The 15,074-nt window shown below is 41.7% G+C and overlaps 2 protein-coding genes across 2 annotated transcripts; both read right to left on the bottom strand.

Moving 5' to 3' along the window:
• Positions 1 to 447: 447 nt before the first annotated feature.
• On the bottom strand, positions 448 to 3,213 carry LOC308270906 (toll-like receptor 11; the record flags this gene model as incomplete). The annotated part of the gene is made up of 1 exon (XM_080707060.1): positions 448 to 3,213. One exon carries the CDS (start codon positions 3,211 to 3,213, stop codon positions 448 to 450), a length of 2,766 nt encoding a protein of 921 aa, XP_080563186.1.
• Positions 3,214 to 13,802: 10,589 nt separating this feature from the next.
• LOC308271392 (olfactory receptor 11H12-like) lies at positions 13,803 to 14,768 on the bottom strand (the record flags this gene model as incomplete). Its single annotated transcript, XM_080707688.1, has 1 exon — positions 13,803 to 14,768. Exon 1 carries the CDS (start codon positions 14,748 to 14,750, stop codon positions 13,803 to 13,805), a length of 948 nt encoding a protein of 315 aa, XP_080563814.1. The 5' UTR covers positions 14,751 to 14,768.
• Between the last annotated feature and the right edge of the window lie 306 nt (positions 14,769 to 15,074).

Genomic DNA, 15,074 nt, shown 5'->3' with positions numbered 1-15,074 from the left:
GCTTGAAAATACATATATTTTTTATTTAGCTTCGGAACACTGGCAAATAGATCATTAATTCTTGTCCCATTTCTCTTAAATAATATGGATTTTTATAAACAAGTGACTATAATTGCTTTTAACAGAGGCAGAATGAAGTCATTCTAAGATGATTTCTAAGATGCATATGGTATTCTACAAACCATCTTTGTGTATCTCTTAAGGTAAGTTTTGTGTTGTGAAAAGACCAGTGGGTATCAGAACAGTTTTATGAATTGATATCCTATTTCCAGTGCTTTCAAATACATTCTCCTACTGAAACATGGTATCTCCATCTGCATCATTTTAGAGTGGAAGTAGGCTTGAAGCGAGAGTCATTCTCAGACCCTGTAGATAGGCTGCTCTCTAGTCATGTGCTCCGGGTCATTGCTGAAAGATATTCCTACATGGCCAAATCTCTTGTGGCCCTTAATCATCTCTTTCCTGTTCAGCTTTCCTTAGCCGTCTCCAGAGTTGCTCACAGAAAGCATCCCACTCCACTTTCCCTCGAGGCAAATCAAAATAGTCTTCTTTCTGGAGCCACCGGGTGAGGCGGTGGTAACCACACAGCTTCCGCCGATCAATGGGCTCCAGAAAGAGCAGCAGGAGGCGAGCTGTGCCAGGCCTGGCCACCAAGTGGTAGGTGGCTAGCCTTAACTCCAGGTTACACCAGAGGCTTCCCAGGGCATGGCGGCTGAGCACACAGAGGGTGGCCCTGCTCATCTCCATGCCCAGAGCCATGGCATCCATTCTACCCTGCCCAACTCCAAAGTCCCTCTCTGGCAAGCAGAGCCTCAAACCCTTGCCAGCTGGAGGAGGCTTCTCCAGGACAGGAACCAGTTCTTTCAGCACCCAGGCTTGATCCTGCTCACAATAAGATATAAAGACATCGTAGCAGAATTGGCTTCTGGGACCACGCCCACCCAATTTCCACCACCAGGCATGAAGGAGGGTCTGGAGATGGTGAAGCCAGGACCACTTGGGGCAGCCAAGCAGTGCTAGGACAGTCAGCAGCAGCAACAGAGTGAAACTGATGACAAAGCCCTGAAAGTCAGGGTGGCGTGGGCAGTGACGAGAAAGGAAGGAGAGCAGTGGCGTCTGGGAGAAGTCGGAGGCATTGGCTTTGCAGATGGACTTCTCCAGCCCATGCACAAAGGTGTTAGGTGCCCTCGCTGCCCAAGGACCCACCCAGGAGCTTTCACACTGGCAGGTAAAATTGATATCTGAGAAATAAACATAGGGGGGCATCTGGGGGATTAGCTCCTCCAGGCTGCTGTCCAACCCCAGGGCCCATTCAGAGTTGAGCAGCAGCAGCCGGAGGTGTCCCAAGTCCCTGAGGCTGGACTCAGAGAAGTTCCCAAAATTGAGGTGGCTCAGTGCAAGTACTTGTAGCTGGGGCACCACCTTCAACACCATCTCCAGCTTTGTTGGCCTGAGCTCAGAGAGGAAGTTCAGGTCTCCCAGCTCGAGCACTCGGAGCCTGGGCATCCCAGACAGATGCAGATCATCTGCCTCCCCATTATCGGACCAGAAGTGCAAGTGCTCCAGGAGGGGAAGCTGTGGGAAGAATCTGTGGGATCCTCGGTTTGAGAAAATGTAGGGGCTGATTCCTTGCAGAGTGAGGTGACGCAGAGAAGGGAAATGAATGGAGACATTGTCTGGAAATAGCACTACATTGGAAGATTGTAAGGTAAGGTTCTCCAAGAACAGAAAGGGCTGTCCACTGGGGATATTAAGCTGGATGCACCCTGATGCCTGTATCTCCAAGCTGAGCAGTGCTGGTGGCCAAGGAGGGAAGATGTCCAGCATCTCAAGGGAACCCAGCTGCAGATGGCTCAGCTTTTGAGGCCCCTGGAGCTGCTTGCCTGAAATATGCTCTAAAGAGGTGCCCAGAAGACTCAGTGAGACCAAGGAAGGAAGAGAGGAGAGCCAGCCTGGTTTTAGTACCTTAATTTGGTTCCAGCTAAGGTCTAGGGTCTTCAGCCACCTCAGTCCCTCTAGGCTCTCACTGGACAAGTTGGAAATGTTGTTACCATTCAGCCAAAGCTCCTGAAGTTGAGGAAGACCAGAGAAGGCTCCACTGGGCAGAACACAGAGCTCATTGTGGGACAGATCTAGCACTCTCAAGTTTGTGCTAACAAGTCCTTCTGGGAGCACTAGGCTTGGGCCCAGCTTATTCATGGAGAGGTTGAGCCTCTGAAGCTGGGGCAGGCTATTCAGGAATTTAATGGGAAGTGATCGCAGGCCATTGCCCTGAAGGCTGAGGAGTTCCAGGGAGCAGCAGCTTGGCAGATCTCCATCCTCTATGTTCCGGATTTGGTTCCTCCCAAGCTCAAGTGCAGGAAGCTCAAAGTAGCTTGTCACATCCCCAGGCAGTTTTTCTATGCCTGTACCTACTAGGGAAAGAAAGTCCAGGCGGATAAGTCCTGAGCCCAAGAGGCCTGATGCATTTAGTGGAGTACCGTCCAGCCTCAAGTAACGAAGCTGGAGGCCATGCAAGGCTCCAGCACTGGCCTGGTTGAGCTGCAGGTTAGAAGACAAATCCAGTACCTCCAGAACCGGGGACCATGATTTGGTAGGAGAGGAGCCAGGCACAAGGTTTGAGAAGAGCCCTTGCAGTTCCTGCAGCTCTGTTAAGCAGCTATGCCTCAGGGTCAGATGACTGAGGCTGATGGGCAACTGTATGTTCTGGCTGTATTTCAGGCAGTAGCCTTGGAAGGAAAGGCTGCTGAGGACTCTGAGGGATTCTAGGGAGTCTGGAGGGAGGTAGAGACTCTGGCAACAGGAAGCATGGTGTTCAAAGAAAAGGTGCTGAAGCTGGTCCAAGCCTTGAAAGGCCTCAGATGCAACCTCAAGGGTCCCCAGTTGTAGTCTCAGAAGGCGTAGGGAGGGGAAGTGACCAAAGACATCAGCTGGCAGGACAGGTACCGTGCCCTGGAGGCAAAGTGCCTCTATGTACCTGGGCACTGACCTCAGGGTCTGAGTCAGGTTTTTAACATTGGAACATGAAGCAAAAACATGCAGCTTTGGGGCCATGGGACAGGATGGGATGTAGTAGGAGAGGTTGGGCAACAAGGAGCCATCTGCCACAGTGCAGTCAGGGGCAGTCCAGCCCTTGCTCAGCAAGCCACCGCTCATCAGGTCCAGCAGGAAGAGGGGGGCGAGGATCACAGGGGAGAACAGAGGTGTTTTCATCCTTGGCACTGCTTCTAGAAAGAGAGGGGAAAGAATAAGGTGTGAAATCCTATGGGAATGGGCAATCCTAGAGGGGACAGAAACACAGAGGACAGTGAGGAGAATCAATACCAATAATTTGTCATAGATTCTAAGACAGAAACTGATGGCATTTCCCTGTCATCCTGCTGGGGCTTATTAGGGGAGACCTCAGCTCTGAATGAGATCATTCCAAAACAAGTCAGCAATTGTCATTGTCTTTTTCCTTTTTTTTGTATTGCTGAGAACGAATTCAGAGACATTCTTTCTCTCAGCTACAGTCCCAACCCTATGTCAATTCTTTATCTGGATCTTGCTAAGTTGCCAAGGGCCTTGCCAAGTTGCTGAGGCATTCTTCTATCACAGCTTCCCAAGGACTGAAATTTTCAGTGCGTAACACCACACCCAACCCAAGTTAGTAAATTTGACAAGAGAATAGAAAAATAAAATTTTAGGTAGAAAGGAGACACATTGGGAAGGGAAAAAAGATAAGGTTATAAAATCTGAAATCTTCAGTTAACACAGCTTGGTTATTCTTAAGACAGGCCCATGTTGCAGGAATAGGTTGTGGAGGGGAAATGTGCGTGTTGTGTGTGTGGAGAAGTAATCCCCCCCATCACACAGACAGACAAACAAAAACTGTGGATTCTTGTCCTAAGCTAAGAATAAGTATTCATCGCTTGGACAGCTGCTGAAGATTTAAAGAAGTTTATTAAAAAGATAGAAATATAGAGATAGTTACAGCCCTGTGCCAGAGCGGGGCACAGGGGGGCAATTCGAACGAAAATGTCAACGAACTCCAGTTTACTGAGTTTTTATCCTGTCTAAGTCCAGCAGGTCCCTCTGATTTTTGGAGATCATGTTACCCCTTATCTCCAACCCCGGCTCTGCTTCTGTTATCTCTCCAGCCGAATTTATGGCCTAAAGGGGGAGACATCTCTGTCTCCAAACACAGGCCCAGATTTATGGCCTGAGGGGGAGGCATCTCTGTCTCCAGACACAGGCTTTTACCTTTCGTCTTCTCCCCCAAAATGTGTTAAATTGTTCTTAGGAATGCAAGGACATGTTAGCTAACCCTGGCTTTCATAGTAAAGAAGATATATTTTAAGATTGGACATCTTTCCCAGTATTGACACATTAATACATTTTAAACCCTCTTCCCAATACCAGTACAGCCCACACTTTTAAATTAAAATAGGATGGCTCAGAAAATTCCTGAGATGATTAAACCTGAGAGCTTCACCCTTCGTCAAATTCTGTTCCCCTCCAGGAAGATCCTCAAAACTCATTTTTTGTTAAGAACCCCACACCCCCACAGTCCTATCTCTGCTCCCCACTTCCTGTCTCCCAACTCATAGGAGTTCTGACTCAAAGGAATGGTCACCTTTTGTGAATCAGAAAGCTTCAAAGAGAAGCGGCTACCATCCATTCTACCCTGTACTCCTTAGCCAGCCTCTTTCTAGATACCCTATAAAAAGGAATTGCAAAAGATCCCCAGGCCGCTCTCTTGATGTGGCCTACATTTCCCCTGAACATATATTCTTACTTTGCTTAAAAAAAAAAAAACTCTACCTTTTTCTCTGAGTGGTGTGTGTTGAAATTCTTTTTACCATGGAAGCCAAGAACCCCAGAAGTTATTGTGCTGTTCATGACAAATTTACTTGTACATTATAAAATGGACCCAAGGGACAAAATGTGGCAATGCTACAAACATAAAGAGAGAAATGTACACTCGTACTTGATCCTTAGCCATGTGACATGTGGGGGCCCACCGTCTCATTTTACTCACGAGGCAGTTGAATGTCAAAGAAGTTCAGTTACTGGCCAAGGTTACAGAAATAGAGGGTGGCAGGGCTGGAATGATAGTCCAGGTTTTCTGCCTTCAAGGTTGATGTTTACACCGTGGAGGTCCTCAGGCAGAACCAAAAAAGCTTTCTAAGTGGATTCTAATGTTGAATTTATTTAATTTTTTTATTTTTAAAATTTTATTGGTATAGTATAGTCTCACATTATATTGTAACTCATGAGTTTATAGGAAATAGAAATTCTCAAAAGCTAGTTCAGGCCAAACATCAAGTAGATCAAATGAGCTGGGCAGTGATGGAGCTGAGAAAGTGACTAAGGTGACCACGACTGTTATGGTTTGGACTGTTATGGTTTGGGGTGAGCGTTACCGTTTGGGGAAACTGTCCCCGGGGGCCTTTGTTAGGCTCCTGGGAACAATTCCCATAAAACCGTGGGTTCTTGTCCTGAGCTAAGGATAAATATGCAATAGCCCAGACTCTTGTGGAAGATTTAAAGGAGTTTATTAAAAAGAAATACAGAGGACACTTACAGCCCCATGCCATTCAGGAGTGGCATGGGGGACGTGGTTTGAATGAATTCACCGAAGATTCCTGGACACAGAGTATTCTTATAGCCAGTCTCCTAACCCAACCAGATCCACCCCCTCTAGGGCCAGCCCTTTTGATATGGGGGATTCCTTCCTGCTAGCCTGTCCTGTTTCTGGTACAGACTCCAAGTCTCTTGTTATACCCCAAAATGTGTTATTTGATCACCGGATTTTGGTATCTCTTGAAGGTTTATGGCATACTCCCATGATTATCGAAGTCTGGGATCTCCTGAAAGTATATGGCATCCTTTCACTTCCTTGGGAAATCTTATCTTTACACTGAAAAAGGCCCCGAAACTCTCTCTGTTGTCTGCTAATCACCCTTGGTGTCTAGAATCCTACAGACCTTTCTCTGAAGCTTCTGGCTTCTTTTACTACCAAAGATATATTTGAAAAATTGAAAATTTTTCCCAATACTGGTACATTAATACACTTTGAAGCCTCTTCCCAATACTGGTACAACATTTGGATGATTTTGTGTTCTGATCTCAGGGCTGGAGAAACTATATCAGCAACTTAGGCTGTTTTCACTAAAAGCAGTGACTTTTTACGTAGGCCTACAGAGGCCCTGTGTAACAGAAAGCAGGAGAAAGCCTGACATCTCTGCCTTCCTTTTGCATTCTTCTTTATTACCTTGAATTTAGATACATACTTGCTCAGTTCTGTGTGCAGGCATGTTAATCACTTAAGGAGTGTTTATCTAAAAACTGTCAATACAAAGTTCATTATCCCTAAATTTACCTAGCCTTTCTTACTCTGCTTCAAGACTGAAGCAAGATTTGCAGTGTCCTGTCTCAGACACTGGCCCCCCTGCAGTGGGGCCCAGAAGTCTCCAGTCATTATCCACAGTGGAGCCTTACAGGCACCTCAAGCCAGGAAAAGACTGCCCCTACCTGTAGAAACAGTTACCTCCTGGGAACTGAATTGCCCACTTCCCAGATCACAGGTTCCACAGATAAGTATCCTGAGAAACAAGCAGAAATTTCTCCCTTCATGATAAAGAATTCTCCAGAGCCATCTCACAGAACCAGAAATGAGACAATAATTAACTGAAATAAAACTTGACCAAGTCTACTTAATTATGCATGCCTCTCACCCAGCTCGTGCCAGCACCCTGAAGACAGGACTGAGTTGCTGGATCTCGCTTTGCCTTCTCAATATGGCCATATTTAATAAAGTTCTTGTACTGCTTTTTTTGTTGGGACCTAGAGTTGGTCTCTGGCCTATAACACTAGGAGGTTGTACGGACCCTTCTCTTGCTCTTTACTGATTCCTCACACATGGTAAAGGGCTCCAACTGGGCATTATGAAAAGAGCAGTAAAATGTCCCCTGCTTAGGTCACTAAAAGGATTGAAAGGGGCAGGAGAGCAGACTGATGCTCTGGGAATGATGGACGTCAGTTAGACACAAGTGAAGGGCATCACCCTCCTTCTCCAGCAACTTATACCCATGGTCAAAGGAGGTTTAGTATTAATAAAATGACATCTCTGACTTCCCCTTGAGTTGCAGTGAGAAATATCTGAGCAATACCATAGAGATGGCTCTGCACCATCATAGCTGTCTTTCCTTCAGTAATGTCCCTTCAATTGTAGAAGAAGCCCATGTGCCTCTGACTTCAGTGAAAAGTTCCCAAGAGGCTGAGGAAAAGGGCCAGAAATTCATCATGTAGATGAGTCAGCCTTGTTGTTCTGATGTGTCACAAAGCATGTCCTGCTATTCTTGGGCTTCCCTCTCCATTCCAGTATCTAGGGAGATTTCAAGGGTTGCAATAGATCTCAGACCAAAGAGACACAATGGCCTAGGGACAGATCTCCTAGGCAAATAGAATTCTGAGCTACAAAAGAATCCTTTGTCCTCAGAAGGTTAGGTTTAATGCTATTATTCCAAGGCACACAGCCTCCACCAATGATACTTCCTCATTTGGCTATTCAAATTGTGGAGGCTTTATCCCGAGTGTTTCCCTCAAATTCTGCCTATTTTCTGCTTACCTCGTGGCCTGGGGCATCCCCCAAGGAAGTCGAGATTAGTGGAGCCAGAGCTGAAGTGTCTCAGGAAGATTCTTTCCCATCTTCTTTTGCAGAGAAGGAGAAAAAGCCTTTCTTCTGCGATTCTTTCCCCCTTAATGAATCCTGTCACACATAAGCATGATACTCCTACTATTAGCTCTAAGTGGGGAAGTTCCAGGGGAAGCAGAGTGTGCTGTGTTAATCTCTTAACTTTTTCCCAAACAGCACCATTTTCTCTTCCTTTTCTCCCCTTACCACTTTTTCTGTTTTATGATTTCCTCTCTGCTATTCTGGGCTGTGGATTTCACTTCTCACTTTGTATCAATTCTTCCGATGTCTGAAAAAACAAGTCCTTCTTCATTTTTCAGGGGCGTGTTTTGCCTTGAGCTAATAGAGACCCACCTCCACCAAGTCTACCACACTGCTGTCCCTGCACCAGGCTGTAATTCACTTTGAAAGCATTATTATCTTGATTATTTTTGCTTCTGTTCCTGCATTAACAATGACATATGTTTGATTTTCAAATAGTTCTCTCATTTCTTGTTTCCACCATCCTTTTTTCAAGTACTCTGTGAGACTTTTTGGTTCTTTTGAGAATTAGGAAACAAATTTAAATTTATTATTTCCACACACACTCATGAATTGAAAATTTTAAGCTCTAGAGTACTTTATTTTTGTTTGTTTATTAAGATTTTTGATCCAGGTATGGTGGCACATGCCTGTAATCCCAGCAACTTAGCAAAGCCTATTTCAAAATTAAAAATACTATAGGATTGAGGGGTGTAGCTCAGAGATAGGGTGCTTCTGGATTCATCTTCTAGTACCATAAATAAATAAACAAATAAATAAATATTTATCTTTTACAACTTTTATATCTGCTAAATCTGTTTCTTTTGCTTTTTATTCTGATATAAAGATTTACTTAAGAGAAATATCAACTTCCTAATGTGAGACTTCTGAGAAAGGGGCCACTTTCAAACTTCTGTCATTGCATTCCTTTTCTTATTGCATGCCTAATGCAAACTCAGTTTTATTCTGGTGACAATGTGCACAGCTTAATAAATTAAATGTGATTAAATGGTGTAGTCTCTTATTTATAGTAGTCATCATTCAACATATTTATGTTTAAGCAATAATATGATTGGATTATAGGTTTGCCTCTGTTTTACTATCTATATGGAACTTCCACTGTTATTTTCAGTAAATATAGTGTTAATGACAAAGAAAATATATTCTAAGAAGGATTTATTTAAAAATTCAGAAATGTTGGGTACCTGATAGCATGTTGGTACTGCCTACTTTTAGACTGCTATGGCCTGATTATCTCTAAAAGTATTAATAAGTCAGGAATATGGGGGAGATAGCCCAAACAACTAACAACTAAATATTTTGCATAAACTGCTGCTATTTGGGCTTCTATTATATGTAGCTGAATCTTGTAATGGTGTGAGATGGAGCCGCGGGTTCTTGTTCTTAGCTAATTTTTAGGAAAAAAAAGCCAGAATATATTGCTGCAAACTTAAGCAATTTTTATTATTATAAATGTAGAAAGAAGGAACCAAAATTATTAAAGCACTACATGAGAGAGAGAGAGAGAGAGAGAGAGAGAGAGAGAGAGAGAGAGAGAGAGAGAGAAAGATAGAAAGAGAGGGAGAGAGAGAGAGAAGACTGCCTTGAAGGTAAGACACTGAGGTTTTGGATAAGAACAGATTTATTATCTTTCATTTTTCTTAATCAATAGTCTTCCTGATCCAACACAGGTGTGGATCTTCCCATTATCTCCAGGTCAAGTGTTTTGATATAATTATGAGGATTTACTATCTCACATTCTGCCTGACCAAAGCTTTCTTCCTGCAGGTGTGGGCCCACCCTCATCTCTAGTGGAAGCCCATGCCTTTGTTACAACAAAGATATGTTACTTGGTTAACAAAGTCAGGGGTCACACACGTATCTGCCTTCTTTGAGGAAGGCCTGTATTATCCTCCTGTGTCCTTGGGAGTTTTAGCCTATCTGCTAGAAGATATTTATTATGTAAACTTGTCTGTAAAATATGAAGGCCCTGGCTACAACTCCTTTCTTTCTTTCTTTCTTTCTTTCTTTCTTTCTTTCTTTCTTTCTTTCTTTCTTTCTTTCTTTCTTTCTTTTTTGGTGGTACTGGGGTTCCTGGAAGTCCTTCTCCCTCCGGGCTATACTCCCAGACCTATTTTATATTTTTTAAATTTGGAAACAGGGTCTCTTATGCCAGCAAAGCTGGCTCTGAACCAGCTCGATCCTCCTGTCTCCGCCTCCCAAGCACGAGGATTGCAAGCATGCGCCTGGTCTTTTTTTTTCTTTGTATTTTCTAATCACTTTTGGTGCTGGGAACTCTGCCTCCTCCTCTCTGCTTGTCTGTGCAGCACACAGGCCTTGAATATTTTTACATTTTGAAATTAATACTAAAGCAATTTTCCAATACCGGCACATTCCCCATCAAATCTAAGTCCAATATGTGCTACAAATCTGGGTCCTTGGGTAGATAGCAAATTTCCTTTTTGTTTTTGTACCCAGTTAAGTGGTTAAAATGCTGGAGTAATTGAATTGTAATGGTGTGAGATGGCGAGGCTGCGGGTTCTTGTTCTTAACTAATTTAGAAAAAATATCCAGAACTATACTGCTGTAAGCTTAAGCAATTTTTATTATTACAAAGACAGAAAGAAGGGACAGCATTATTAAAGCACTATGTTAGATAGATAGATGATAGATAGATAGATGATAGATAGATAGATGGAGTAGAGTACCTTGAAGGTAAGACACTGAGGTTTTGGGATATAGAATAGTTTTTATAAAAATTCATTATCTTCCATCTTGCTTAACCAATAGTCTTCCTGACCTGACTATGTGTGGGCCCACCTATCTTTCATCCGGCTTGACCAAAAGCCTCCTTACTGACCCAGGTGTGGGCCTGCCCCTGTCTTTGTTAAGACTAAGATGTGTTACTTGGTTGACAAAGTTTGGGGTCACATGGTATCTGCCCCCTTTGAAAAAGGCCGGTATCATTCTCCTGCGTCTTTGGGGAGTTTTAACCTATCTGCTAAAAGTTATTTATTATGTAATTTGTCTTTAAAATATACAGGCCCTGGGCTGCAACTCTTTTGTGTACTTGCTAATCACTTTTGGCGCTGTGCAAGCGGCTTCCCTCTCCCTGCCTGAGTGTCTGTGCAGCACCCAGGCCCAGAAAACTTTTCAGATTTTGAAAGTAATACCAAAGCAATTTTCCAATGCTGGCACATTCCCCATCATGAATTACTTAATACAATTATTTATTATTTTTTCCAACTCTTAAATTCTGGGTTCTTTTCTTCTTTGGAAATAGTTGAATTATCATTTTTTTAAAAAAATAGCTTGTTTTTTATTGAGATGATTGAAAATGTGTTTTGAAAGATAAATGGCTTATGTTATTTGAAAGAGGTAAGCATTTAAGTTACGTTGTTATAAAAAACATGGATGTGTTAACCAGGCATGGTGGCACATGCCTGTAATCCCAGAAACCAACTTACCTAGTGTTGGTTGAAATAATTCAGATTTGAAGCCAACTTTCAGTAATAGAGTATAAAGTCTGTAGTCAGCCTGACTTTGATCAAATACCATCTCCAGGCAAATTAATTTGTGCTGTTTTCATTCTCAGTAATTGGGAGATGAAGTACTACTAATCTGTGTTCTCTTAAATAGTAAATAAAATAATATACAGAAATGACTTTGAACAGTCACAAAATATATGACTCAAAATGTTAACTATTTTTCTCAATGTAGCCCAAAGAACAAATCTTGTGGTGGTTAATTTGCACATGAAAACTTATTAACAAATTCACACTTCCTATTGTCATATTTTTGCCTATGCATCCTGTGCTCTAACTTTCCAAGTAATCTTGAGTGCATATGATGTTTGCTTGTACAAATAAATTTTGCTCCATGAGCAATTTATCTGTATTTGAGGGGATATTCCATGTGTGGCCGGCATAACAAGCACTTAAAGGCAGCTACTAAACACTATGACTCATATTTAAAGGTATAAAATACTAACTCATTTCCTCTGAGGAAACCATTAACCAGCACAATTTTTTTAAACATCACCTTCTGTTTCCTTTCAAAAGCCTAAATGCTCAGGAAAAAAACAACAACACTATCTTTTTGTTTTTATTCCTAATAATTTTTTTCTATTTTCTTCTCCCTTGGGGATGCAGTTTGGCTTTGGATAGTATATACAAATTTTAGTGTAAATAATTAGCATTATGAGAAGGGCTGTGAAACAGTCATAGGGTTTGGAGTTGTAAGAAGAGGTAATTCAACAGCTAGAGATGCACAAACATATGAACTGAGTGATCTGAGGTAGGAAGGGCTAAGGCTATGGTGGAAATACTGCCTGTGTTGACTACTTGCTCTTCTTGAGCCCTTTATTGATTGGTCTCAAGAAATTTAAAGTCATACCTGGGAATGGCTATTGAGGTGAAAAGGATTCCCACAGGCTGAGAGATATATGACAGTTCTGATAAGTAAGACTGACTCAGGACTTGACAACTTCTTACACCAAAGGAACAAATGATTTTTCTATTTGGAATGTACATGTCAGAATTTATAAATGCATTTCTACCATTTGAGTTGAGTAATGATCTCTTTTCTAAGGAACTGTTATAAGACAGTTAAAAGTAAAATTATTGCATGCATGTAATATTCTTATATTCTGAATTTTCTAGGACAGTTCTGTTTAGGCTTAGATCATGAATCCTAGTTTAAGTCTGCAAAATATCCTGGAAAATCTTTATGAAGATTTTTTTGTAGTATTATAACCAGAGAATAGATATAACTATAATGTCCCACAAAAAGAATGGTAGTAGATGGAAAGAAGGTGTTGGAGTGATGAGTAACTTCATTGCTAACCAGTACTAATTCTGTAGAAGGTCATTCTTGTGGTGACCATGGTATTTATTTTTCTCCTAATCTTCCTTCTGAAAATTCCCTTTCTTGCACCCTTTACAAAACAGTTCAAAGCTCCTTGGAAGGAAAGCCCTCTTTCTAGGAAAATGTTCACCTTACCATATAAAATAATTTACTCAGGGTATGGTGGTACATGCTTGTTATTCCAGCATTTGGGAGGCTGAGACCAGAAGATGGTGATTTGCAAACAGCCTCCTTCAGCTACTTAATGAGGCCCTCTGTAATTTAGTGAGACTGTTTCAAAATAAAGAATAATAAAAAATAGGGCAGAGGGTGTAGCTTGGAGTTTGAATGCCCCTGGGTTCTATTCTCAGACATGCAAAAAAAAAAAAAAAGATAAGGTAATTACAATCTGTAACATATTTGTTTAATAGAGTATTTTTGTTCTTAAAAATTATTATAAAACCTTTCTATAACATGGGAACAAGTTCAACACTATATTAAATAAAACAGACATGTAAATGAAAAGTTAGATTAGTGTGATTGGATTTTGGATGATTTTTCTTTTCAAAAATTTTCTTAAGTTTTTCCCACAGTTTCAGTAACAAATTGTCATTTTTTTTAAACCTTAGAAGTTTATAAACTTTAGAAGCTGGCTGGCGTGGTGGCGCATGCTTGTAATCCCCGCACTTGGGAGGCGGAGACAGGAGGATTGCGCTGGTTTGAAGCAGCCCAGCTGGCTTAAGAGACCCTGTTTCCAAAAATAAAAAAAAGTATAAAATAGGTCTGGGAGCATATTCCGGAGGTAGAAGGGCTTCCAGGAACCCCAGTACCACAAAAACAAACAAACAAACAAACCTTAGCAGTTTCCTTCTCCAATTTTTAGGAGGCGATATTATCTAAAACTCAATTAACTGTACCATCAAGCTTTGGGTTTTTTTATGTAAAAATATTAGGTACCCTGGACATTGCACTTCTGAATATATCTATAGATAAATTATATGAAAACTCTCCAGAAAACACCCAATGTGTACATTCCATAGTTAATAGACTAAGTTACAAAAAGAAAACACAAACTTCCAGATAACTATATAATCTATTCACTTTAATTTTATTAAGGGCTCTAATAGATGCTTAATTTCATAGTCTAATACAGTTAGTATCTCTGGACTTTTTTTGTAGCTTTGAATTACTATGTAATTCTCATTGCATTTTACTAGACTATACTGACATCAGGTATAGAGAAATCATCTAATATGCTTTAGATTATGTTAGAACTCCCTACAACTTTCCTCAGGGCTGCCTTTATCTCTTTATTCCGGAGACTGTAGATGAGGGGATTGAAGAGTGGGGTCACCATAGCATAGAACAAAGTTGCTACCTTCTGCATCCCAGCAGAATGCCCGAGCCCTGGGCTCACATACATGACCATCAGAGAACCATAGAACAACGAGACCACCGCCAAGTGAGACCCACAGGTGGAGAAGGCTTTATGTCTCCCAGAGGCTGAAGGCATACGCAGCACAGCTATTAGGACAAGAGTATAGGAACTGAGAATAAAGAAGAAGTTACCAAAGATAACTAAGGAGCTTAAGGTGTAGCAAAGCAGTTGGGTTCTTGGGGCAGCTCCACACACCAATGCAAAGAGTGGCCCTGGATCACACACAACATGGTCAATAATGTTCGAACCACAGAAGGACATCTGTGAGAGGAGAGCGATGGGGATTAAGAACCACAGGAATCCACAGACCCAGCACATAAGGACCAGTTTGGTACAGGAATTGCTAGTCATGATATTAGGGTAGTGCAGGGGATGGCAGATAGCCAGGTACCGATCAAAGGCCATGCCAGTCAAAAGCAAGCATTCAGACGTCCCCAAAGAGAAAAAAAAATAGAACTGAAGAAAGCACCCAGCAATGGAGATGGATTTTTTCTCTGAGAGGAAATTGACCAACATCTTGGGGACTGTAGAAGAGACATACCAGATCTCCAGAAATGAGAAGTTCCCCAGAAACATGTACATGGGAGTGTGGAGTCGCCGGTCACACAACAGGGCACAGACAATGGCTCCGTTCCCTGTTATGGTGAGCGCATACGTTGTGGTGAAGAGTGAGAAGAGGAGGACCTGAATCTTCCACTCACAAGAGAAACCTTGGAGTATAAATTCTCTTACAAAAGCTAAGCTGGAATCTGACTCAGAGATGTTCATTGGGCTGGTAACCTGCAAAGTCAAGACACATATTGTTACTAGTTAGAACTCGTTTACACTGTTTTCCTTTTTTAAGAATTTAAGAAAAGAAACTAACATGGGAGTCCTTTTACAAAAGAATCATTGGTGAGGAAGATAACATATCTTATTTTTTTTCTTGCCTAATATGCTCTGAGTTTTAGGAATAGCAGCTAGTTTTATGCCTAAAAACAATATTATTTGTATCTAAATCTCTCTCTTATTATGTGACCATGATTGGACTAGATAAAGTTAACTCATTTTGTAAGCTTGTTATTTTTGGGGCAAGGATGATCTATGATAGTT

Source organism: Muscardinus avellanarius, assembly GCF_963383645.1.
Source record: "Muscardinus avellanarius genome assembly, chromosome: 12".
Taxonomy (NCBI): Eukaryota; Metazoa; Chordata; class Mammalia; order Rodentia; family Gliridae; genus Muscardinus; species Muscardinus avellanarius.
The sequence above is the reverse complement of the archived record's forward strand: the minus strand, read 5'-3'. Positions and strand labels throughout refer to the sequence as shown.